Below are 27,022 nucleotides of genomic sequence, written 5' to 3'. Positions count from 1 at the left end.
ATCAGCTATGTTATCCTTCGTATGGATCTTCTGCATATCCACGCTTCCTTCTTCTACTACTTCCCGCACAAAGTGAAATTGTAATCCAATGTGTTTAGTCCTGGAATGAAAGGCTGGATTTCTTGCGATGTGCAAGGCATTCTGACTATCACAAAACAAAGGAACATTTTCTTGTTTGTGTTCGATCTCCTCCAATAACCTTTTAATCCATATTGCCTCCTTGCAAGCTTGAGTAGCTGCCATGTATTCTGCCTCTGTTGTAGATAACGCCACAACTGTCTGCTGTTTTGAAACCCAGCTTACTGTTCCCCTTGCAAGTGTAAACATATAACCAATAGTAGATTTCCTCTTATCAGGATCACTTGCATAATCTGAATCGACATAGCCCCTGAGTGTAAAATCTGATCCTCCATAACATAATGCAGCATACGAGGTACCCTTAATGTATCGAAGGATCCTCTTAACAGTGCTCCAATGCTCTCTTCCAGGATTCACTATATACAGACTAACTGATCTCACTGCTTGAGCAATGTCCGGTCTTGTACAGATCATGGCGAACATCAAACTTCCCACTGCTGATGCATATGGTACTCGAGACATCTCCATCCTCTCTGCTTCACTGCTAGGACACATCTCGGAGGATAACTTGAAGTTAACAGGAAGAGGGGTCGAGATTGGCTTACTATCTTGCATGTTGAAGCGTTGCAAGACTTTCTTCAAATAATTTCTCTGTGAAAGCCAAATCTTTCTGTTACTTCTATCTCGGTGAACTTGCATCCCTAGAATCTTGTTTGCTTGTCCCAAGTCCTTCACATCAAATTCTCTAGCCAACTGTGTCTTCAATCCTTGGACATGATCTTTGTTGGGGCCTGCTACCAACATGTCGTCCACATACAACAGCAAAATGATATAATCATCACCGGACCTCTTGAAATACGTACAAGGGTCTGCACTCAATCTGTTGTATCCAAGGCTCATGATATAGGAATCAAATCTCTTGTACCAACACCTCGGCGCCTGTTTGAGACCGTACAGAGATTTCTTCAACCTGCAAACCAAGTTCTCTTTTCCTTTTTCCGCAAAACCTTCTGGCTGGAGCATATAGATCCTTCTTCAAGATCCCCATGAAGAAATGCTGTTTTCATATCTAGCTGTTCTAGATGTAGGTCAAACACCGCACACAATGCCAACACTACTCTGACTGTTGTAAATAGAACCACATGAGAAAATATCTCATTGAAGTCAATGTCTTCTTTCTGAGCATACCCTTTTACCACCAATCTAGCACGATACCGCTCCACTTGGTTATTGTCATCACGCTTGATCTTATAGACCCATCTGTTTCCAATGGCTTTCTTCCCTCGTGGTAATGTAACAAGATCCCAAGTTTTATTTTTGTCCAATGCCTTCAATTCTTCTTGCATTGCTATCATCCACAGGGATATATCCGAACTTTGAGTAGCCTCGTGGAAACTCGATGGCTCACCATCCTCTGATAATAGACAATGTGCAATGTTGCTTTCAGTGACATAATCTGAAAGCCAACCTGGTGGTCTTCTGTCTCGAGTTGACTGCCTCACATTGGAAATCTCAGACTCAACATGCTCTTGTTCTTCGTGCTCTGGTACTGCTTCACAAGAAACCTGACCTTCGTCCGTCTTATTTTCCACCTGAAATATAGTAGTTTCTGAATTCAATGTGCCTTTGTCTCCCTTTACTTTATCTTCCTCGAAGATAACATCTCTGCTGATGACAAGCTTGTGAACAGTAGGATCCCACAAGCGAAACCCCTTTACTCCATCAGCATAACCCAAGAAGATATATTTTCTGGATTTCGAATCCAACTTTGATCTTTCTTGCTCATTGTACAGAACGTACACAGGACTTCCAAATGTATGCAAATGAGAATAATCTGTCGGCTTCCCGGTCCACATCTCCATCGGAGTCTTCAGATCAATCGCCACTGAAGGAGAACGATTGATAATATAACAAGCGGTTTTGACTGCTTCCACCCAAAATGATTTTTCTAGACCCGCAGTCCTCAACATAGCTCTTGTTCTGTCCAACAAGGTCCTGTTCATCCGCTCCGCCACTCCATTCTGTTGAGGTGTGTAAGCCGTCGTGAATTGTCTCTTGATGCCCTCATGTTGACAATATGCATCAAATTCATCACTGGTATATTCTCCTCCATTGTCAGTCCTTAGACACTTGATTTTCTTTTCTGAATCAAGTTCAACCTGCGCTTTGAAATCTTTGAAGATCTGGAAAACATCTGATTTCTTCTTGATTGGATACACCCAACATCTCCTAGAGAAATCATCAATGAACGAGACAAAGTATCTCGCTCCTCCTAAGGATAAAACCGATGCTTGCCAAACATCCGAATGAATCAGCTCCAATATGCTTTTGCTCCTTGCAGTAGAAGTGCCAAACTTTAATCTGTGTTGTTTACTGGTAACACAGTGCTCACAAAAGGGTAGTGACACTTTTGTAAGTCCCGGCAGCAGCTTCCGTTCTGAGAGAATTTTCAACCCCTGTTCTGACATATGCCCGAGCTTTCTATGCCATAACACTGTTCATTGTTCTCCTGAACCAATTGATGCAACAGCTAGTTCTGCTTCTTTGTGTGTTTCTCCCAAAAGTACATACAGATTTGCAGCAACTTTTTCCGCCTTCATAACCACAAGTGCGCCTTTCACAATTTTCATGATCCATTTCTCGATACGAGTTTTGCACCCGATGTCATCCAATTGCCCCAAGGACAAAAGATTTTTCGTCAGTCCTTTCACACGTCGTACCTCTTGTATGGTGCGAATTGTGCCACCAACATTTTAATTTTGACATTACCAACCCCAGCGATTTCCAAGGCATGATCATTTCTCATGAATACAGATACTCCTGAGACTGGTTCATAATGATCAAACCATTCTCTCCGAGACGTCATGTGCCACGTCGCTCCTGAATCCATAATCCATGTGTCACAAAATTTGTATCTTCCTTCTGCAACTGTTGCCGCTTTGCTGAATAATATTTCACCACTGCCTGAAGTACTGGCCACATTTCCTTGAGAACTTTTATCGTTACTCGTACACTCTTTCTTGAAGTGCCCTTTACCGCCACATTTAAAGCAGTAAATATTTTTCTTCTTACTTCTCGACTTTGATCTACCTCGCCTTTGGCTCCCACTGGAGTCACGCTCCATGAATCTTCCTCTTATCATCGGCAAAGCCTCTGCCTGCTTCGAAGTTACCAACCTGTCTTCCTTATTCTTGCGCCGGCTTTCTTCTCTGAGAACCGCAATTAAGACATCGTCGAATCTTAGAAAGCCCATAAGAATATTGTTGGTAATGTTGATGATAAGTTGATCATATGAATCTGGTAGACTTTGAAGTAGAAGCTCCGCACGTTTATTTTCCCCTATTTTATACCCCATGGAAGTGAATTGGGCAAATAGAGTATTGAGTGTGTTGATATGGTCGGTCATCGATGAAGATTCCGCCATCCGAAGAGTATAAAGCCTTCTCTTTAGGAAAATCATGTTGTGTAGCGACTTGACTTCGTACATCTTTGTCAGAGTATCCCAGATAACTTTGGCTGTTTTTATCTCAGAGATACTTGACAAAACTTCGTCAACTATAGCTAAGTGTAAATTAGCAACAGCATTATCATTCATCTCATTCCACTTTCCATCATCCGCAATCTCCACCGGTCTATCTCCAATAGCCGCCAAGCAATTTTTCTTTCTTAAAACTGCTTGTATCTTTATTTTCCACAGCATAAAATTGCTTCCGTTGAACTTTGTTATCTCATACCTTCCCGCCATTATGTCTACAACAATTTAGTAGACTGGACAAAATTAATCTCGCCTTAAATAAAAAATCTCAAAAAATCTTTTCTGATATGGAAGATCAGTCTAGGCTGCAACCACAGAGCATACTTAGAAATTTAAGAAATTTTAAACCAAGGCTCTGATATCACTTGTTGGTCCCACGTGCGGAATTTGAGATAATAAAACCCGAAAATAAAGAATAAACTGGACACCGAGATTTACGTGGAAAACCCCTAAAATTATTCGGGTAAAAACCACGGGCAAGATGATAAGAATTCCACTATAATATTTTGTGGTGTACGACTCACTCACCGTGTTTCCAAACAGAACACACACTCTCTTAATACAGGAGAACAAAACACCTCGCAAATATTATAGAACTAAGCACTCAAATGCTTATAAGATGAGAGATAACTCGAAGAAGGTATGATTTCAGAATGAAGGGGGGAGCTCTATTTATAGAGCCTCTGTCAGTGTGAAGACGCGTATAAAACGCGTCTTCTGAAATTTCCTCGAAATTTCTCCAACCACGTTTTCAATTTTAATTTTCTTTAAGTTGTCCCACCTTCTTAGAAAACTCTTGCCGACAATTTTATGGGTACAAAGTGATTTATTATAATTATGATACACACCAATGATCTTATTCATCCGATTGTGATCCAACGATTTGGATGCATCATATTCCTCGTCTCCAATTTAATTTTGACGACATTTAGCTAGCGATCGATCACACGCATCTGCTGATTGAAGTGCAAATTGAGCATTGGAAGCTCGATGCGACCTTTGCAACATTGAAAAGCATTGCTCGGACTTGGACACAGGTTCAAGTTCGAACTTGGAAGCTGGCACAGATGGTGCCCTTGAATTGTTGGTAATCAACAAAAGTTTATAAACCAATTTCCCACACAAAAAAATTCTACATCATTCTATTTTTTTGTGTTTAACAAAATATATATATACTAATTAAGAAAAATTTCTCAATAATATTTATAGTTGCAAGATATATAAATTTACAAGAACTATCTATGTGTTAATATTTGGTTATAATTTTTAGGAAAAATTGTTTTATTAGTTTTTTCTGTTTGTCTTTTTGCGATTTTGATCATCCATTTATCAATTATTCGTTTTAGTCTATTGCAATTTTAGTCATTTTTCAGACATGACGCTGATGTTATATCAATATGCGCTGATGTGTATGGGTTCAGATCAACGCTCTCGATGGCAAATGCCTAAAATTATCAAAAATCAAAAGATGCAGAACTGAAACTGAAATTTGATAACACAGCGGACCAAAATTGTAATGTGACAAAATTGCTGGACAAAAAATACAGATTTCTATACTTATTGAATAATTCAATTGAAAATATAAATAAATTACGGTAACCAAATCTTTGATGGTGGATTTTTAACATGAGATTATCAGTATGTATATGGGTGTTTATTAAACCATTTGGAAATCAGACATCATTATCAAAATTGATAGAGATTTTGATCGAATAATCAATCCTATTTTCACGTAAATCAAATTGAAATAATTAAATACTGTATTTTTTAAAAAATTAATCAAAAATTTATTTGATCGAAATAGCTAAAATAAATTTATTTATTTTCATCAAATCCTTGCCCAAAAACATTAAGACCAATTAATGCAGTGTTTGCAAATATTTTTCAAAAAAATAATTATGAACTTTTTTTATAAATATTTTATAGAAGAAATGTTTAACATGATATAAAATGTATTTGAATTCTTTTGAATTTATTCTATCCAAATAAGACAAAGAATTTAAAATCATTATTTGCAATTCATTAATCCAAACGCAATCAGAAACATACAAAACTAAATCGTAATTCAGACCTTCGTAATATAGAATGTTTAGTTTTAGTCCATTGAATCTTCCAAATTCTTTAATAAGGTTTGGTTCTTTGATTTTGATATTTGTGAATTCTTTGGACAATGTATTATATTTTAAAATAAGTATATAAATCACAAATATTTTGCAATAAAATATTAATTCATTCAATACATTTTACCAAATAAATTACCGTTTCTAGCGTATAATTTTCAAAAAATTAAATATCTTTTCTGAATTAATATAAAGATAATGCTTCTTAGTTTATTTTTTCTTGTGAACCATATGAAATAGAGTTAATCAATAATTTACCGTATAATATTAAGTAAATATTTACTTAATTTTGTGAATGACACAAACTTGTGTGAGACGGCCTCACGGTTCGTATCTTGTAAGACGTATCTCTTATTTGGGTCATCCATGAAAAAATATTACTTTTTATGCTGAGAGTATTACTTTTTATTGTGAATATCGGTAGGGTTGACCTGTGTCATAGATAAAGATCCGTGAGATCGTCTCATAAGAGACCTATTATTTGCGAATTTAGCACATAATTTAGTATACTTTTGTTTGTAATTCCAAAATCAAATGGCAAATTGATGTAATCTATTTTTTAAAAAAATTAATTGATGTAATCTATCGAGTGTGCTAAAATTGATAAATATTCGAATAAAGAAAAAATGATAAATTTTAGGAAAAAATATTTTATTTAAGAAAATAATTCTTAGTTGGACTTTTATAAAGTAAAAAAATAAATATTTATAGCTTTTGTCACTTGTATTTCAATTTATGTTTAAAAATTAAATATTATTTTGAACTATTATATTCAAATACACATTTATTTACTTATTATTTAATTTTTCTTTGGAAAAAAAAACAAATGAAAATATTACTATTTTTATTACAATAATCTGGAATATCTGGATTTTCCACAATTTACTCTTTAATGAAGAAATCCAATGTAAAACAACGTCCAATTCCGTTCTTCCTCCTTTCTTCTTCTCTCACATCCCGAGGAGGAGAAAACATCCGCAACACAGCATTACAAGAGCAGGTAAAATGAATTCTTTGCACCAGATTGGCTTTGGTTCATCGAATGATTCTTGGGTTTTTGTTTAATTTCAGTTCCGGTTCCTCCGATCCTTTTCTCTGTAATTTTCACTGGCCATTTTGGGACTTCGTGTTTATATATTGTCTCTGTGCTTCACTGTTCGAAGATTTTTACTCGGGTTACTTGTTTGTTTAGCTGCCTTGGTTGGATCTTTGATGTTAGTACTCAGGGTTTTGTATGATTCTGTTGTTCTTGGATTTCTTGTGCATTTTTTTTGAGATAAAGATTTCTTATTCATTTGAGTATCTGTCTTTGGGTAATGTCGTGAATGTTTGAGTTATTTTGTTGAATGAATGGTTTTGTTTTGCGTGTGTGTGTGTGTCATTTTTATAGATTCTGAAAATGGGTTTTGTTTTGATCATTCTTGTGCTACCTTTATGTATCCTTTTTTCTTTTTTTCTTGAAAATGATTTTATTTCTCAGCAAGTTATTTTTCCAGTAATTGAAATATGAATTATTTGAGTCTGAAATTTTATTTTTTCTTTGCGTATGCTTTCGTGGTCTGTGTCCCTTGAGACTGTTTTTCTTCGTGTCTCTATTTACCAATGGGGTGCTAATGTTCTAGTATCTGTTATTAGCTTTCAAGGAAGAAATGTTTTGGCATTGATCGTGGACCTGAGACTCCGTTTTTTTCGTTTATAAGCTCAAAGGCAGCATAAAAGTTATTTGCTCGAGCTGTGTTATTCTCGAAAGAATATCATCTATCCATTTTTCAATCACAATGTTTTTCATAAGTATTATTAACTGGTTCTGTGTAATTTAGGCATAGATATCTGCCAGTAAAACAACATTCTTTTGCGGTATGCTGTGGGCTATTTAATTTTTGATCTTGTAGTTTCAAAGGAATAGGTTTGGGTTTATCGATGTTGGAGAAGACTTGTTTTTCGATTATTCCGTTTTACAAAATAATTTGTGTAGCACAAGTTTCGAGAAACTGAATTGAAGGATTTACATATCTGATCGCATGGCATGCAGTACCTTACCTTTTATTTATGAAAGTGGTTTAGCGATGCTGGAACTATCTTTGAATTCAAACAAAGATAGTGTAAATATATTTAATAATTCTTGGCCTCCTAATATGTCAGCTGTGTTGTTTACTGGGCCCTCTTTGTTGAGCGGAGTGTCCACATTAATTTACTATGGAGTCATCAACCACTATATTTTGTATTTTCTTTGCCACCTATATATTTTAGAGAGCATTCATATCTTTTTGGCATCAAGGGATGGTCATAAAATCGTCCTAATTGCCTTTGAATACATTTTCAATCAGAATTTTTCTTTGTATATTCGAATAACTCTATTATGTTTATCTACTATTATTTGATAGATTCCCAGAAAATAAATTGGTGCGTCTAGCATGGTTAATGGCCATCAGTTAATTAAATCCTGCATTTTAGTTTCATTTGGAGGGACTTACAAACGGTTACTTAAATCAGTTTCTGCAGATTTTTACTTCTATTTCCTTGAGAGGGAGAGGCAATTGGTCTTATTTTTACTATTCTGGGGATGAATCATTGGGAAAAGTAAAGAATGACTGCGACAAGTTATTGAGAATTTACCGCTCTCTGAATTGAGAGTTGGGCATTCTTTCGCTAATTGATACACGATATATCGCAGTAATTTCCTAGCAAGTTAGTTCATCAAATGTTCTATAAATTCTTGAAGTCTGTTTTAAAGGTACATGTTTTGTTGATCATATTGTAGCAGATTAAGTGATGGAGACTGAGACAGAGCCGCGTTCATTGAAACTCACCATTAAGTTGAAGAGGAAGAATAATATTATCAATTCTTCGGCAAGTGACGATATCCTGAAAAATGTGGATGGAGAACTGAATGCCTCAAATTGTTCTATCCATCCTTCTCAGAATGGAGGAGATATTAGTCCTGCCAAAAAGGAAAATATTGGGACAGTAGATAAAGAAAATCCATCTTCTGATAGCTCTCATTTGCAGTTGGTGCTTTATGATCCTTCTGTTGTTGCGGATGAAGTTGAAACTGTTCCAGACCCCATTGGTTGTAGACCTATATCTTTCCGTAGACCGCATCCCTTTTCAAATCAAACACCAAGGGTTTTGCCATCTATAGGGGCATTCACTGTTCAATGCGCCGACTGTTTTAAATGGAGACTCATTCCGACAAAGGAAAAGTATGAAGAAATACGAGAACACATAATGGAACAACCCTTTATCTGTGAAAATGCTCGAGAATGGCGGCCAGATATATCATGTGATGATCCTCCTGATATAACGCAAGATGGCAGTAGGGTTTGGGCGATCGACAAACCGAGCATTGCTCAACCCCCTCCTGGGTGGCAACGACTTTTGAGAATCAGAGGTGAAGGAAGCACTAGGTTTGCAGATGTGTACGTATCCAATGACTTTCAATTCTTTGTTTACTCAAGTTGTGTTATATGTTTTAACCGCAGAGATAACAGTTCAATGAAAACTTGCACTCGTTGAATTATTTTGAAATTAAATCTGAAAGTAGTTGATTGATTCAAATAAATACTTAAAGTATAGGAATTTTATTCTAATTTAGCACCTGGTGCAAATCGAATTTCGTTTAATGTGATTGAAAAACGTTCTGAATAGTAATTATACAAGATAGATTGTTCTCCCTCTTATGAATTATTATTCATTTTATAGAAGGAAACATTTTCTTTGAAGTTATATGGATATAATGATGTGTAAATAAGCTGCTGAAAATTGCAGTTTGTGTTAAAAGTTGACTTAGTCAGTAAATTCTATATTAGCTATGTGCCAAAAAATAAATTATGATTCTTTAATAGTTTAAACACCATCTAATTGTTGCAATACAATGGAGCTCTTCAAATATAAACTATTAAAAGAAAAACTAGGAATTTGGGTCTAGTATTATGTTATTCTATTTTGACTATGGATATCACTTCGTCTTATGTGGACTTCTGGTTCGCTTTTTGTAACTCATTTTATTAATCAATATAATATCGTTTCTTATATATATAAAAAAAACTATTAAAAGAAAAACATCAGATGGCTGCTATTTCATACTGGCCTTTTTCCTTTTGAGTATTTCATCATATTCGTTTTTTTCTGGACTTTTTGTCTCCTTGTGTTATATATGCATTTTTTCTGTTAATTCCATGTATTGGATTTAGTCAATTTGTTGTTTAAAGCATTAATTTATTGGATGAACAGTTGCAATGTAGCATCATTGTTTTAGCAAGGTGATGAAGAGTTTTAAAGTGTTCTTTGATACTGGTTGGACTATTTTACTGAAAGTGAAACCTTTCATTCTGATTCACCAAGATGGATCTGACTCCTTATTACAACTAAGAACACCAAAATATGCCAATTGGTTTGTCTTACTATAAACCATGTTTTAAAAAGCGTAGTGTTGGCCTGAGCATTTTTGTCCTGTCATAGCGTAGCGTAATAGCGCATTGCATAGCGTAAGTTATTCGTGCAAGTCAATTATTTAATTTATTTAATTTAAAAAGTAGAAATATACTTATATAAGTAAATAAGTGAGATAATCAGCCATGAAACCATAATAATTCATCTTTACATGCCATGCCAAAATAAGTCAATCGAAATAACCAAATCGGATCTAGGGTTCCAATTTCGCGTGCTCTGGAAAACGGAAGGCACACCTCTCGAGTCTGAAATCGGCCCTGAATACTTAGAGGCCGAGTTCTTCCCTTGAGGAGCTTGGTGTCGTAGCTTGGACGTTTAATTTTTGGCTTTCGAAATCATTTGATATATCCGATGAATTGAATCTAGTAGTTTAATTGGTTACTTGTTTGAATTGAGTTGCAGGGCTAGGGCAAGAGTAGAGGTTGTCAATATGATTTCATAACTATTTGGTTCGTTCTAATAATCAAAATAAGTTATGTTTCTAAATCGTTTTTAGATTTGATTTTGTCGAGTGAATTCAATCAAACAAAATCCAATTTTGATACAACAGAATTCCAAAATTAAATAAAAAATCAATATAATATTTTAGGGAGGGTGGGTCAAAAAACTTATTAAATACCATTTACTTCGGTATCTAATAAGGAAGGGTGAAAAGAACCCCCATCGGGGAGTGAAATAGAACATGAAACCGTAAGCTCCCAAGCAGTGGGAGGAGCCAGGGCTCTTAGTAGTTCTTGGTCTGTGAGGATGTGTTGTTAGGTGCTCCATTTTCTTTTTCCATTGAGGCCGAACCTGTACTCGAGAGATAGCTGTTCATTCACATATAAGATATGTATGGATTCTTGAGAAGAGAAGAGTCGCGCTGGTTCCTGAAATGTTCCAAATCTTCTTGGAAATTCTTGCTCCCATTGGACCATTTGTATCTATATGCATCAGGATCCCATTCACCGAGAAATCAAGATAAGAGGATCGGGCTTTTAATTTTTGGCGTAAATAGCACGCTATTGGCGCAAAGGCACGCCTCGCCGACGAATAGCGCACACTATTCATGTAAAACACAAAGGAACGAGCGATATGTAGCGCTCGCTCTCTAGAATGCGCTATAGCACGTGCTATTTAAAACACTGCAATAAACTAACGGAGTGTATGAAAACTCTAATTAGCAATGGAGTAATACCTGTCAGGTAGCTTTTGAATAAATATCAAGATGGAGCCTCCATTTGATTCTGCTGCTACAAGGAGCTGATACTACGTTATCTTGCGGACTTGGTCCTTTGAATGGTTGTTGAGACTATTCCGTTGCCGAATATTGTGTATATAATCTCAATGTATGGTTCAGCGGAATGGGTGTTTCTAACAAAATAATAAAACTCAATTCAGTTGACAGAAAATACTATGAAAATGAAATATTAGTAATGTTGAATTCTATGTTTGGTTACAAGTAATAACTTACATAGAGTTTTAATTCAACTAAAATATGGAAACAACTAAAATAAAAAATTCCTAATGCCAAATGCAGATTAATCATAAAATAAGAAATAAATAATATGAAACTCTAAAACTTGTGCTGCATCAATCTCCTCCTCTTGAAAAATACCTGTCCTTGAGTTTACTAGCCTCGCGGAAAGTAGTTGAAAAGATCAAAGTCGTTTTTTCTCAAAATATTGGAGATATTCATGTAATTTTGAAGATCAACTTTATAAGCATTATCACCAATCTTCATTAGAACTCTAACAGAACCAATTTTCTTGTACTTGAGCTTGTTATAAATGCTAATTGGAAATCTGTTGCACAAATCCACCAAACCCGAATTTCCTTTATTAAAAAACTTCTCAAGGCCATGTTTGTTAGTTGTTAACTTTTGTTGAATATTAACCTCCTTTAAAATTTTCTCCAACTCATTATTAACCCCTTGGATAGGCTCTGAAAATTCCTCTTCATCATGACCAACATCGGTAGGAGAATGAACCAAATCCGTGGTATGCTTCGGAGCACTACTGCAGACAACTTCGGAAAATGCATTTTTGGTAGAACATTGTGGTACGCTATTTAAATTTAACTCAATTGCGGAGACTATAGATCTAAGCGACCATCGCCACTAGGATTTTGCAAATTTGGATCTACGTGCATAGATTTTTCTAGGCAGCCAATCGCCTCGTCGTCATCTTTCTCGGAGTTGCTTTTCTCCATGCAATTATTTTTCTGCATCTGGCAGCTTCTCTCTACGTCCATGCCTCACTTCTTCAATCAACGCGGTCATCATCTGCATGAGATTGCGAAGTGTTTCGTCAATGCCACCGAATCGTATTTTGGCTCTGTTGATTTGTCGTTCGACTGTGTCAATCTGTAGTTTGTCGTCGACTGGTTGCTTTCCATTAGAACCATCCTCGGCCATCAAATTTAGGTGAAAATCCTGGTCTCTATTGCCAATTTTGGTGCAATGGGAGAGGAGTTTCAAATGAAACAATTAAATCCAACTCAATGGAGAGAAAATACTATGAAACTGAAATATTATTAATGTCGAATTCTATATTTGGATACAAGTAATAGACTTACATGACGTTCTCATTCAACTAAAATATGGAAACAACTAAACTATAAAAATCCTAATACGAAAAATATAATAATTTTAAAATAGGAAATGAATAATATGAAATCTAATAAACTTGTGCTGCATCAATGTAGCTAATGGAGGGTTCAAATAAAGCTAAGTGAAAATAACAATACTTGAATGTAAAAGATTCAATAGAAAGTTGCGAAAATGTTAAGATATTAAAATTCTTCCACCTCGTTTTAATAGGTTTGGGAAATTTAATCTCTAGGCTCCAATGCCTACACACAAAATTCAAACACTACACTCCTTCAAATTGTTAAAGCAAGATTTCACCTAAAAGCCCGATACTATAAAAATAGAAAGAAAAAGTGATAGCACAAGTTCAAGCAAATTATTTGTCGAAAACTTGCTTTGATCTTGAACTCAACACTTCTATCATTTGAATCATCGGTCATGCATTTATATCTATCCAAAGGTTTTAGGATGGTTCTATATTGTTCCCGTGGCTTTTTTTGAAGAGGCATAGCCGTTAGACGCCGAAACACCACGTTTGCCCTGTGAATGATGATACTATTCATCAGAATGGATGTACTATTGACCTAACGGAAGTCTATTTGCCCAAACGAGATGACCATTTGACCAAATAGACGTCCTTTTGACCCAACCAAATGACCTTTGGATGTTCAAACTGGATAATCGGTCCAAATTTTATTTTTTTATTTCTTAATCTCCTATCATTATCCTATTTTATTTCAGTTTTCGTCGGTTCATAATACACCAATTCTCATTTTGTCCGGTTGGAGGATTATTCGTCCTCTTTGCCTTTATCTTGGGACTTACATCTGCGGAGGGATCTGGGGGATGAGGAAGTGAAAACCAGTTGAGCTCTTTGTTAGGATCTTTAGAGAGGGTCAGATTGGTTGAGGGGGTTGATAATATCAGGATTTGAGACGATGACCCTTCTGGAGTGTTCTCAGTCAAATCCTTCCATGAGTCTTTCGTTCTAGCAAGTGGTTTTCCTTTATTTTCTCTCTTTCATGTTATTTGAAAAGTTTTGATTCCACCAAAGGTTCAAATCTTCTCGTGGACCGCGGTGCTGAGTAAGTTTTTTTAGTTGTGAGACGATGCAAAAAAAAAAAAAAAGCTTTCGTGTGCTCTTTGTTCGAATTGGTGTGTTGTGCTGGATGATGTAGAGAATCTGGATCATCTACTTTTTCATTGTTTCTTCATGAGTTGTCTTTAATTCAAATCTTTGGAGGAGATAGATTGATTTGGGTAGTTCCAAGATCTTCGCACGGACTATTTGCCGCAGATCTTGGACGCGATCTTGGTGGGAAGGGTAGAATTTTTTGGATAGTAACAGTTCATTATATTTGCTACTCAGTTTAGTTGGAGCGAAATAGACGGATATTTGACAGTATAGAAGAGTCGGTTAAAAATGTTACGTCAAGATTAAGAGTCGTGCTTCTAGCTGGATTGTGAAGCACATAGAGTTTAAGAACTTCTCGATTTCAAACTTATTGAGGAATTGGAGTTATATATGTTATTGATCGGACCAGAGCTTTCTTTTTTCTCTCTTTCAGTGTGTATCACTTGTCCGTTTTCTGTAATTATTTTTTCTAATTAATAAATATAATATAGTTTCCTACCAAAAAAATTTCCAATCATTATTTTTTATCCTTAAAAATAGATTTCGGAGCTCAATCAAACTTCAGATTCATCTTAATCTGGTGCTTCAAATATTTATTTAATTTTCTTTTCCTTCCAATCATGACCCAACTTGTATATTATGTGGAAATAGTTACATAAACATACTATATAACTGATTTATTTTGCACATGGGAATTACGGGACAAGAATTTTTGGTAGTTATGTTGGTGAGAGAATAAAAATTAGAGGTGTGGTCAATTGATGTAGAAATTTCAAATATGGTGTTGAATTCATCCTGATTTGGAATTCCTGTGGGCATTTTGAAGCATTAAATGTTACAAATAGTTTCCCAACCAAAAACGAAAAGTGTAATGAATACATGTAAATAAAGAGAAAATTTTTAGCCTTTGAATTAATTCCTCTGTGGCAGAATCTGCACTCTGCTTGTTGTGGAAGTTTGCACCAGGGATGGCACTTACCGAATAGATATGGAAGAGTTCTTCAAGGAGGAGAAGAGGAGTTTAGACAAATATTTTTCAAATTGATTGCCTACTTGAATAGCTCACTTGGAGAGGCTTTATTTTTTGTTGTCAGCATCAATGTTACTTATAATTCTATTTAAGTAGTTATTCTAACTTTAACTATGTTTAAGAAACGACGCTCTTATTGTATTTTCTTCTATCACCATTCTTTACAGATATTATGTTGCACCATCTGGCAAGAGGCTACGGTCGACGGTGGAAATTCAGAGGTACAATTTTTTCTGCGCCAGTATAAACTTGATGTATAAAAATGCTGGTGTCTACTATTTTAGAGTGTTGATTTATTGTTTTCCTACATGCCTTTGTTCTGTCTTGTGACACTATCTTTCAAGGTATCTTAATGAGCATCCCAAGTGTGTAGAAGAAGGGGTTCGGTTGTCACAGTTTTCATTTCAAATTCCAAAACCTTTGCAAGAGAACTATGTGAGAAAGCGGCCTACTCGTCCTGCACCTCCAAATGGTGGTGGTGATCCTAGCATGCCAGGATCTCTCGATCCCTCAGAAGGTGTGAGATTTTAATTTTCACAGCATTTAGATTTCACAGTTTTTGCATTGAATCAAAATACGAAAGGAGTCTTTTGGTTAAACTTCAGTGGTTTTTGTCAATCATGAAATTCTATTTTCTTTGAGACCTTATATTTGTTGTGCACAGAATAATTGAAGTTTTTGACTGTTCCGCCATTAATATAGCCCAGTCACTGGAAAGCTTTTCTATTAAATGAACTTAGTAGACTTGCTTCATTTTCAGACGTGTTTACAAAACATACTCAATGGATGTATGCACCCATATATTTTTAAGTTTTTTAGTGATTATAAAATTTCTCGTGCTCTTGAATTATTTCTTGATTCGGTGAAAATTTACTGGTTGTTTGTTCGAAAGACAGAGCTCGCAGTTAACTAATAATACAGGTCTATCATTCTTTGCAGTTAAGGCCATAGAATGGAGAAAGTCCGATGTCGGCACAGAGTTGCATCTGAGTGGACCAAAGCTTTCGACGCCCAATTTTGAGGCTCCTGGTTTGAACCCTGAAATTCAACCATCAAAAAAGAAAAGGAAATTGCCTGCTAAAAGAAGGGGCAGTGGTTGTTTAATTGTTTATAATCGAAACGGGGTCAACGTTGATGAGACACATATGCCTCAGTCTGGTTGCCCGTAATTCCCCCATTTTACTCTTGTGCAGCCACCATACTGAGAACCCTTGTTTTGCTAAACTTTTGCAACTTTTTGAACTCACATATCGTTTTGGGGAGGTATATTTTCATGGTTGGTATGAGATGTATGAACTTTATGTTTGAACTATATGCCTTTAACTAAAACTGCACTTTAACTATAACTTAAAGCACACAATCTTGTCTGAGTTATACTTGACATGCTAGTTGCCATGGTTTGTAGGTAGATACAAATTTAAGATTACTGTTTTATCTTGGCTTGGTTTCACTTTTCTTTCTTGGATATACTAAGGTGTCTTGACTGAACTGCACATTCCTCTCCCTATGTCGTTTTTCATGGCATATATATTATTCTGCCAACACGAAATCCCTGAAGATACAAAATACGCCATGCATAACATGTTATGTTCATGTCAATGCCGAGGGAGATTACTATGTAGGTGGTAGTGGTTCTGAAGAATCAAAATTCTTGAAACAGAAATCCCTGGAAAAGAATTTCTTCTTTTCAAGCCTTAGGGAAGGCAAACAGATATTTAGTTCTCTAGGCAGAGGAGATGAGATGAACAGAAGTGGTGTCACGGGTCGGGGTTTTCAATCAAATTTAGCCTGACCTGAATGGATTGGACTTTAAAAATATTAGCCCTGTTTGTGGGCTTATCCAATCCAGTTAGTATAATAAGTTGTGCCCCAATAGCCCATCCCAATTCTTTTTTTCAAACAATATTTAAATGAAAATTGCAAAAGAAATGGGTCAGAATTTTGATAATAACTAGTTACTCTGCATACGCGATGATTGTATAATTTTTTTTATCATTATTAATCTATTAAAGTGAAAGTTGACAAATTATGGAGGTGTTAAATTTATATTTGAATTGTTGAAATAAAAAATTAAAAAAATAGTGTTGAAATTTAAAAAAAAAAACAAACAAAAAAATGTAATATTAGAATATAAGGGTAAAAATTTGGTGTGTTTTTTAGGTGGTTATTATCATGTTCTCAATTTCAATAAAATAGAATAGATTAATTTACCAGATTTAAAATATTATAATAAAATTTTAAAAGTATATTTTATTTACCAGAGGTCAAATATTTTTTTAAAAAAAAGAAACGTAAAATTCTCGATATAAAATTACTTTTTTATAAAACCCTGTATTTTGAAATTTAGGCAAACGTGCAAATACGCAGTGGGTTTTACATTTGATTTTTAAAATCATGGATTTTAAAATATCTTTGATTTATAAATTTTTTTCGGTTTCCACAATGGTTTTAATAAAATTTTCCCTAAATAAATATGTAATTTGAATTAAATTCTTTTTAATAGTAATCATAAACTAATTAGTAATCATTCTTAATATGGTGTGTGCACATGCATAATATACAATCTAAGCAAGAAGGGGGGGTCCGTGAAAATACAAATAGTGGAAGGGGGCCAATGAAATTACGTACACTTCTGCTGTGAAGTATCAAAGCGGTAAGGGGCCCGATTCTATATGGTTTCCTCTTACTGCATTGAAGATTTTACCCCGATCAAATCCTTGAATTCGATTATTGCTGCTTATCGATTACATTTTTTGTGGTAATCTCGCGTTGATTCTGTTTTCATCTCATAAATTCTCATAATCCAGCCCTAAACTGATCGTTTTTTTTTTGTAGTATCTTTCTTATAGAGATACTAGGGCTGTAGCAGCTGATTTTGATGGATCCTAACATCATGAAATTACTTGAAGAAGACGAGGTTTCCCGCAATCTCTGTGCACAATTTTCTTTCCTTTATTTCTTTGTCCATTTATGCTGTGATCTTGGAGTTTTTGCAAGAGCTTCTTCTTTTTTATGATTTTTGTTTTCGATTTCCTACTTGGACGGTTTCCCAGGATGAAACAATGCATTCTGGGGCTGATGTGGAGGCATTCACGGCTGAATTAAACAGAGACATCGAAGGAAATGCGTCCACTTCGCAGCAAAATTCTGATACCGATAGAGGTAATCGTTTTTCCCCATTTGTGGCTCTTTTGTATTTATTTGTAGCAGGTCCTTTATTTAAATTTGAATTGCCTTTGGGATTTTAAAAAACATTGCTTTTAGAATTTTCAACTCTTTTCCTTTGGTCCCATCACCCATGGATATATGGTGAGTTACTACATGAATGCGTGCATAATCTTTTTCGAGGTCTAATTGAGAAGAAAGAAATGGTTGAAATGAAATAGGTCAAATATCAGTTATAGTGGGGAATAAAGTTATGCTTCTTAAGCATGTAAAAAACGAGAGCCAAAGTTTTTGGGTTTAGTGAAGTTCAAGTCTTATGGTATCATTCTATTCCTAAATTACTCTGTGGGAAAAAAAAACCAATTCGTCAAAAGAACAGAGGGACTGATATTTGGATTTGGAGACATCTAAGTTTGCTCCAAATAGTATGCCAGTTAAATGTATTTTGTTATGGATTTTGGTCGTCTTTGAATGTAATGGGAATTATCTATGGAGGCAATTTATTTTTTTACAATATGTTGATTCAGTGGTGAGTGGACATTTTAGGAATAAGGAACCCATTTAGAACTAGCCAAAGACTAAGGAGATAGAGAGAAACTATATTCGGGACTTGGAAGGATACTTTACTGCTGTCTGTCATCTCTCTAGAAAGAAATCAAACTGGATCTGATACAACTATGTAGGAATGGGATGCTTTTAGGACTAGCCCATTTATAACAATGGGCCAAACTCAAGTTTAACCTCCAACAGACATAGAATCGAAACTGCTTTTCCAACTGCCGTCTTTGAATATTTTACCTGTGAAGTATTCATAACTCTCCTTAAGTTTTATTAGTTACGTGAGAGCTAACATCTAAATGTATCGATAAGAGTTTATTTCATATGCTCTGGCAACCAATTTCTTTGTTAAGATTCTCAGTATATCCAGGTACACTGTAATTTCCATAATGCATGTAATTCAACAGGTGCAGCAGCCTTGTCTCAGGGAAACAGTCATACAGCAAGTCAATATCTTCAGCAGTTGCAATCATCTGGCCATGACGAAACCGTTAATTTCCAAAGTGGGAAAGACATCTTGTCTATGGAGCCAAAGGATCAGCAACCATCTCCATTGGAGTTGCAACAGGATGAGTCTTATTCCAAAAGCCACAAAAAGAAAGATGACTCAGCCCATGAGTTTAAAAGCTTTGATTCGCCATCTACTGATGGGTCTCCTCAACCACGAGATGACGATAACACTGTACCTGTATCCCGACCTATGCGTATGATGACATCTGGAGAAAATCTTATCCATGTCCATGGGCCCGAGTCCCAACCCGACAGTGAGTCATACACAGAAAGGGAATCACAGTTGTACAAATTACAAGATGGGAGTAGTCAACAATCCATTGCAATGGGATCAAATAATCAAGTGCCCTTGGCACCGGAAGTGAACGATCCACAAGCCTTGCCTACAGGAATAGGAAATCAACAAACATCTAGTATGGGAGTCAGTAATGAACAGGCCATGGCGTCGATGAATCAGCATTCTATGGAAACTGGGATGAACAGCCAACAGGCCATGTCCTCGGGTATGAGTAATCAACAGTCTATGACAAGTAGCAATCAACAATCAGGTACCACAGTGAAGTTGAACAAACAAGTTCCTTTTGGCATGTTGCTTCCTATTATACAGCCACAACTGGACAATGACAGAGCCGTGCAACTTCAGACTCTTTACTTCAAGCTTAGGGTGGTTTTCAGTTGCTCTTCACTTGTTAAACAGCAGCCTTTTAAGAATGTTTACCATGGTTCTTAAAATATACTAATTTTTTATTCATATCATATAGCAATGACATTTTTTGCCAGAAAAATGAGATCTCTAAAGACAAATTTGTCCAAAATATGAGAAGCCTTGTCGGGGATCAGATGTTAAAGATGGCTGTGTATAAATTGCAGACGCAGGTATGTTGTACTGTAATGTTAAATGTACTTATGTTTTCACTTCGAAACTCTTTTACTTGAGTTTTGATTGAGTTGAGGATATGGAAATCAGGCTGCCAAGAATTTGCAGACTCCCCTTAATCAGCAGCAGTTGCAGCCACCAGTGGCAGGACGGGAACTGCAAGTGCCATCAATTGGTGAATTTTTTGATGAGACCCTACTTGTTTATCAATTCATTAACCTGAATGATTTCTGCTGACTAAACTCCTTTTCTCTTCTTTTTTTTCCCATTACAAATGTCCGCAGATTTAAGAACAAGCAGCGATAGTAATACAATTAAATCACATGTGGTGGGAAGCCAAGTGGATTCACAAGGATTACAAGTAATTCAATTATGAACTTCATGTCTGGGTGCTTTAAATCAATAATATAAGAATCTTGCATTTCCCATACAGGGACTTGATAAGCAGCAGCAGCAGCATCCACACTTCTCGCAAACATCTTTTCAAACATATGGAAGTTCTGGGAGTAATTATTCGCCTTTCTCTGCTACAAATCTCAGTTCTTCAACATCTATCCGACCACAGCTTCACGATTCACAGATGAGGCAGGCTCCAGCTCATCAGAACATGACATCTAATCACTTGAGGCCAACAACCCAGAATACAAATGTGATGAACTTGTCGAAGTTTGAGAGGCCACCTTTCAGCGATCCTAATAAAATGCAGGCAAGGACATCAACTCCACATAATCTAGCGGAATGGGCATCATCCACTGGTGTTTCATCGTCAATACCCTACGCAAAGCAGGAACCAGTTGATCAATCAAGTGAACTACAACACAAAGCCCAGTTGAATTCCTCACAGGGGTTATCAAATTTGTCTTCTGCGCAAAGCATGGTAATTACAAGCTTGATGTCCTCATTTATCCAAGTTTGATGGGCCTAATATTTTAGTGACCTTTAAATATTATGAGCCTCTCTCGTTTCTCTATCATACTTTGTTGACGTTCGGCTTTCAGACCTGCTTCGTGCGAGCTTATATGCCAATTTACATAAAGAACTCATGGTTTTGGACTTGGCGGTCACAGTCGGATGCATTCAAAATCAAGAAATAACAGTAACATGAAAATCTAATTGGTTTAAATTGTAGATAGCTTGCTGAACCCTTGAAAATGGTGTTTGTGGCATCTCAAAAGCGGTAGCATTTACTGTTAGTTATTGAGCAGTTTTTCAAGGTGTGATCACATTTGACTTGTTAGTGGTTAATGCTTATCAAGTCAATGTGTTAAATTAATTCACCTTTTGTTGCATGTTATCTTTTGTTCTTGCATCAGATGTGAAAAAAGAGAACTAAATGTGATTTCTTGTAGTGTTCTTTTAGTTTCTTGAATAGTCTATCCATTCCTAAGAAGTTAAATTGACCTCCAGAGTCTTTTTTGCTTTGTAAAAATAATTCTCTCGACCAAAATTGGTGCTTCTGCCTAAAGAATGAAAGTTGCTTGTGTCTCACAAGATTATTCATTGTTCACTTAATGAAAAGTTTAATGTTATTTATATCGTATTTCATTCTTAATGCTATGAATCTCCCCGTAAAATTTCAAATTCCGCCTCCCTCCAAACAAACATGCTTTATGCTGTTGAGACTCTAAGTTTTTGGTTTAATCCTTGTTGTTCATCTCTTCCTCCTCGCTTCATGATAAATGGAAATATGTGAGATGGATGTTAAATTGAGGACTTATTTCCAAGCAGTCAATGGAGAGAGTCAATGTAACTTGTGCTGCAAAAGTTACCTGATCTCATAGAGTGGTGCAGCTGGAGAAATCATTTTTTAATCCGTATCGGAAAACTTTGCTAATTTTTTGAAAATAAATAGAGCTTTACAACTCTTTTGTGCAACAATTTGCTAGCTTAGGAGTTAGGGTGAAATTTATGCTTGGAGTGACTATACACCCTACTTGTTGAAATTTTCATTTGGCCTACCAAATGCACTCTCAGCTGCACAACTGTTTGCCCATGTCATGTAATTTTCTGCTGATTTTTTTGGTTTCTTTCTTCTTGGGGAAATTTAATTCCTCGAGCAAGATAAGCTTTCCTTCTGATAAATTTTATCTCTAAGATTTCATCATTGTTATCATGTTTCAAAATGTTATAAAATGTTGGCTTTTACATCTTTCTCTGTCTTTTTTCCCTTTCTAATTCTACCAGTCTCAGATGTCTTCCCCAACCACTCCTGTTGGGTCAGGAAACTACAAGGCCCCCCTCAAAAAGCCTCTGGTTGGCCAGAAGAAGCAAATTGAACCCCCCGGTTCTTCTCCTCCATCAAGGTTATGGCATTTATTGATATACATTAGAAAATCTGCTTGAAAGTAAAATGCTTGAGCATATCTAGAACTGAGTTGTAAAATATTTAGCAGTAAGAAGCAAAAGGTGTCTGGAGCCTTTTTGGATCAAAGCATTGAACAACTGAATGATGTTACTGCAGTAAGCGGGGTTAATCTCAGGGTAACTCCATACTGTTTGGAATTTTTTTATTTTTTTCATCCACTCACAATCCCTCCCCCTCCCCTCCCCTCCCCTCCTTGTGTGTATAACCATTGATTAAAGGTTCCTATGAACTGAATTCATGAATAGGAGGAGGAAGAACAACTTTTTTCGGGCTCCAAGGAAGACAGCCGGGTTTCAGAAGCATCTCGGCGGGTTGTTCAAGAAGAGGAAGAAAGGCTGATTTTGAATAAGATTCCACTTCAGAAGCAAGTGATGGAAATAAGTCAGTATTTTCTATAATGATCTTTGCTTAGAATATCTTTTAAATCTTATTTTGTGTACGTACTGGTCTCGTAAAAGTTAAAATTTGGGTGTCTTGTCTACTCTCTGGCAGTGGCGAAATGTGGTTTAAAGAATATGAACAGCGATGTGGAGCGATGCCTGTCCTTGGTGAAATCAAATTCTCCATTACTGCTTTTTTGTAAAAGCTTGTCTTTTTATTTATTATTTCTGGTTGAATTTTGTCAACTTAGTGTGTGGAAGAGAGAATGCGCGGAATTATAGCTAATCTAATCAGACTGTCAAAACAGGTTAATTTTCATGCCTTTATTTTATTTGCCGTGTCCATTTTTTCCTCCTCTTCTATCATTTGTTGTGTGGAGGTTTTTCCTATTTCAATTAAAAATTTCAGTCATATTTTTCTACGATTTAATTAATAATGTAGCGTGTTGATATGGAGAAGTTGAGGCATAGAACCATTGTCACCTCGGACATTCGGCAAAAAATTACAACTATCAACCGGAAAGCTCGTGAGGAATGGGAGAAAAAACAGGCGGAAACTGAAAAATCTCAAAAACTGAATGAAGTAAGCTTCCAGAACACTTGTTATCAATTTTATGTCGATTCTGACTCTTATATATGAAAAACTGACTGATGATCATTTTTATTATGTGGAATGTAGACAGAAAGTGATTCTGGTGTTGATGGTGACAAGGATAAGGATGAAAGCCGACTAAGATCAGCGAAGGTAATGACAATTATTTTTTCCCCTAACATATGAAATTACTGGTTTATATATAAGTTTTCTATTATCTGCAGGCTAACAAGGATGAAGATGATAAAATGCGTGCTACAGCTGCAAATGTTGCTGTTCGAGCTGCTACTGGAGTTGGTGACATGTTGTCGAGATGGCAGTTGATGATTGAGGCCAAGCAGAAACTGGGAGGAACTGAAACGCGATCTGGTTCCCAACCTGGTAAAGATATGACACGGATGCCTATACCTACATCCACAAGAAACACCAGGGAAAATCAAGAAGCAGAAAAACGAGATCAGAGCACCCCTGGTATGTTGGCTCTATAATTACGAAATAAACACTGTTTATACTCTAATTACAAAGTTGCCATTTCTTCGTTTCAATCTATAAGTAGAGCAAAGTAGTGGAAATGTATCAGAGAAGTTGAAGGAACTCATCTTCAAAAACAATAATTAGCGTGCTGTTTTAGGAAAGAGCCTATACCTCTGATTTATCTTAAGAAATTTTCCATCGCTATGTTGTTTCTTCTACTTGCATACCGTTTTGTCAATGTATGGGGTTTGCATTGTTTTACATGTCCATAAATCTGAAGAGAATCTTCATGGAACCCTGTGATTTAGTTGCGGTTTTTGGGGACATGATTTATTTTACTTTTTCCATTTTTGTATATCAAACCATTGGTTCTTGAATTTGGAGAAATTCATATACCTCAAAAGTTACTAATATTCAGAGAGGAAGAGCGGAGTGCTTTTTATACGAAGCATTGTCTTTTGTTGAAATGTAGAAATGACATTTGATTGAAAGATATTGTAGAGCATCGGATAATTTCTTTTAGGTGAGAAGTGGGAGAAGTGGATTAGCCATTTCTCAAGTAATAGAATGACAAGACATTGAATTTTATACCAACAATTTGAATCCATGGCAGCAGGTTCAAAAAATCTGTTTCAGCAATGACATAGACAACATCCTTCACTTTTGTAGGCATCTATTTGGATTTATAAATCTGTAACATTTTCTGGCAAATTTCTATCTGGTTTAATTGCGATTAAATTTTTTGGCAGACGAGATATATCGTGATTGTCGCTTTATGATTATTTAGCATCTTATATTATTATCTCTTGAGGTGATTCCTTTACTTTCCAAAATAAAGGGAATTAATTAAATTTATGCCGTAGGCCGGCTGTGGTTCTTTGAAGGCTTGTTATATGATATTACTGATTGCTGTATTACCGGTTCTCTCCTTGATTGTTGACAGGTCTTTTACATGCAGCATCTGTTAGAAAAGTTGCTAGAAATCGAATCATCGTGCCTCAGGTGGCTCGGACCATTTCACTTAAAGACGTGATTGCCGTCTTAGAAAGGGAGCCTCAAATGTCAAAATCTACTCTGATATACCGATTGTATGACAAGATTGGTGTTGATGCTGCTGTCATCGAATGATCGAATTTGCTTATTTTTTCAGCCGCAAAGATGTCTTGGAACTAAAATGTGCCAATATGAAAGTCTGCCCTGGTATTTCACTGACATTCAAATGATGATAGCAACCACGATGCTGTGAGGTTTGACGTGTCAAACGATTTACTTTCTTTTTTGCACTTGTCTGTGGGTGATTCATTTGTGGGGGTCCTTGTAGATAACGAAGTACGTGAAAAGAATATACGAAAATGCTCAAGCTATAGGTGCATATGTTTGTATTATGATCTAACTATTCAAACCCTCCTCACGCTTGCATCCTCAAATATTCTCTAGGTAATGCATGGTAGTAAATACACTCGGTCACTGCCATTGCAAAAGTTTTGGGAATTCGTGAACTTATTAGTTGGCTCAAAGGTCTGCGAGTATAGAATGTGGTTGTAGAAATTGATGCTCAAGTAGTTGTTGCTCATCATGATTGTAATTCAGGTTCTTCTAGTTTCAGATTGATCATGGATGATTGTGAAATCCTAGTATTTGGATTCACTGAATTGTAGCTTTGTTTCTGTGAATGCAAATCAAGTCGTCCTTACCTTCCTTAGGGTCACTGCTTCTGTTATTGGTAAGCTGGATTGGTTTCTTCTCCAATACTGGTTTTTGCAGGCCAAGTCTTTCCTTGCGCTATGGTTTACACTCACATTTTTATAACTCCTAGAAGTTATACCTCGCTTAAAAATAATATTTGGTTGCATTAGTAATCGGGTGTCCCGCATATTATTACATCATTCTTGGAAATAAAATAATCCAGCATAAGAACTGCTCGTTTCTTCTTGTATTTCTCTTTTAAACATCACTGATAAAGATCAGTCGAAAGGTTATTAAGGCCCAAAAACCGAAGAGTGAAAAGAGTATATCTCTTGTGATACTGCCTCACGAATTTTTATCTGTGGGACGATTCAACCCTATCGATATTCACAATAAAAAGTAATATTCTTTGCATGAAAAGTAATATTTTTTCATGGATGACCTAAATAAGATATCCGTCTCACAAAATACGACCTGTGAGTCTGTCTCACACAAGTTTTTGTCCGGTGAAAAACAATCTAATCTTCAAATACAACATTTATATCTTTACATATCGCATGTGCAGTTGCATGTACAAATATCTTGAATCCAAAACTTTGAAGACGGGTAATTTTGAAGTATACCTATCGTGAGGGTTTATTTTTCAACAAATATTAGTGCCTTTTCTTTTTATTGTATTGATTCTTTTCATTTTAATTTGATGACCACATTTATTTGTGTGTGATTTTTATCATTTCAATTCTATATCAGGGTAATCTTGATGTTAGTTTCTGTAGGTGCGTTGGAAGGCCCCATGCATGGCAGGTCGTGAGAAAACACGAGTCATGGATGTTGGTCTTTGGATATTGGCATCGAATTTTCCAACATTGTGATTAATCAACTAATTTGATGAAACATTTATCTTTTTCAACTTAAAGGAATTTAATGACAATGTCAATTTTAGATGTGTATGTATAGGTGTGTGACATTTTTAGTCATATATATTTTATTTAATTGATTATAGTTCTGTACTATATTTCAATGATCAATTTTAATTATTCTCATCTAAATCGGGTGATTAAATAATTAATATCATATTAAATTTTATAGTTATAGTTAAAAAAATCTCTCGTAACATGTATGTGTTTAAAACATAATATAAAAAATTAACAATGAAATTGGTTAATTAATTACATGATTTTGACTAGGAAGACTAAAATTGATCGTCAAAAACATATTTGCATGACTATAATTGTTTCAACGAAATATACATGACTTAAAATATCATACCTCAATGTATACCTAAAATTAATATTTTACCGAATTTAATTTGATGGATGAGATTTTGTTTGTTATTTTTTTGTTCAAATAAAAAATTGAAGCTCCTAGAGATTTCACAACATATTTATAGTCTTGCTATATTTCCGGGAACATCGAAGTACTGACATAAACATTTCCGATTAAAAAAAAATTAAAATTGTCAAAAATTGAAAGTACGTGATTAAAACTAAAATCGA

At 35.6% G+C, this 27,022-nt stretch overlaps 2 protein-coding genes across 9 annotated transcripts; both read left to right on the top strand.

The window, feature by feature from the left end:
* Positions 1-6,597: 6,597 nt before the first annotated feature.
* Positions 6,598-16,228, top strand: LOC142504834 (methyl-CpG-binding domain-containing protein 2-like). Of its 6 annotated transcripts, none has more exons than XM_075617668.1 (6): positions 6,620-6,733; positions 8,227-8,406; positions 8,498-9,152; positions 15,087-15,140; positions 15,264-15,436; positions 15,859-16,228. In XM_075617668.1, exons 3-6 carry the CDS (start codon positions 8,506-8,508, stop codon positions 16,086-16,088), a joined length of 1,104 nt encoding a protein of 367 aa, XP_075473783.1. In that variant the 5' UTR covers positions 6,620-6,733; positions 8,227-8,406; positions 8,498-8,505; the 3' UTR covers positions 16,089-16,228. The 6 variants fall into 6 exon arrangements, with proteins under 6 accessions (XP_075473785.1, XP_075473783.1, XP_075473782.1 ...); XM_075617667.1 differs by having other exon boundaries at positions 8,227-8,421; XM_075617666.1 differs by having other exon boundaries at positions 8,227-8,421; positions 8,468-9,152.
* Positions 16,229-17,534: 1,306 nt separating this feature from the next.
* Positions 17,535-25,538, top strand: LOC142506228 (transcription initiation factor TFIID subunit 4b-like). 3 transcript variants are annotated; one of them, XM_075619416.1, is made up of 17 exons: positions 17,535-17,677; positions 17,755-17,836; positions 17,973-18,081; positions 19,050-19,816; positions 19,933-20,028; positions 20,120-20,204; positions 20,314-20,390; positions 20,463-20,906; positions 22,220-22,332; positions 22,423-22,510; positions 22,640-22,775; positions 22,887-22,942; positions 23,026-23,082; positions 23,217-23,357; positions 23,454-23,519; positions 23,591-23,837; positions 24,799-25,538. In XM_075619416.1, exons 2-17 carry the CDS (start codon positions 17,798-17,800, stop codon positions 24,966-24,968), a joined length of 2,691 nt encoding a protein of 896 aa, XP_075475531.1. In that variant the 5' UTR covers positions 17,535-17,677; positions 17,755-17,797; the 3' UTR covers positions 24,969-25,538. The 3 variants fall into 3 exon arrangements, with proteins under 3 accessions (XP_075475531.1, XP_075475529.1, XP_075475530.1); XM_075619414.1 differs by having other exon boundaries at positions 22,214-22,332; XM_075619415.1 differs by having other exon boundaries at positions 17,548-17,677; positions 17,769-17,836; positions 22,214-22,332.
* The last annotated feature ends 1,484 nt before the right edge of the window (positions 25,539-27,022 follow it).

This window comes from Primulina tabacum, chromosome 10 (assembly GCF_025594145.1).
Source record: "Primulina tabacum isolate GXHZ01 chromosome 10, ASM2559414v2, whole genome shotgun sequence".
Lineage (NCBI taxonomy): Eukaryota > Viridiplantae > Streptophyta > Magnoliopsida > Lamiales > Gesneriaceae > Primulina > Primulina tabacum.
Note: the sequence above shows the minus strand (reverse complement) of the source record. Positions and strands in the feature narration are given on the sequence as shown.

Bases quoted from the DNA above. Each gene is read 5' to 3' on its own strand.
- LOC142504834 (XM_075617670.1), top strand. From the start codon at position 8,506: ATGGAGACTGAGACAGAGCCGCGTTCATTGAAACTCACCATTAAGTTG. The intron at 9,153-15,086 runs GTACGTATCCAA...CATTCTTTACAG, and splicing joins AGCACTAGGTTTGCAGATGT to ATATTATGTTGCACCATCTG. The intron at 15,437-15,858 runs GTGTGAGATTTT...CATTCTTTGCAG, and splicing joins ATCTCTCGATCCCTCAGAAG to TTAAGGCCATAGAATGGAGA.
- LOC142506228 (XM_075619414.1), top strand. From the start codon at position 17,798: ATGGATCCTAACATCATGAAATTACTTGAAGAAGACGAG. The intron at 17,837-17,972 runs GTTTCCCGCAAT...ACGGTTTCCCAG, and splicing joins AATTACTTGAAGAAGACGAG to GATGAAACAATGCATTCTGG. The intron at 23,083-23,216 runs GTTAATTTTCAT...TTAATAATGTAG, and splicing joins TAATCAGACTGTCAAAACAG to CGTGTTGATATGGAGAAGTT.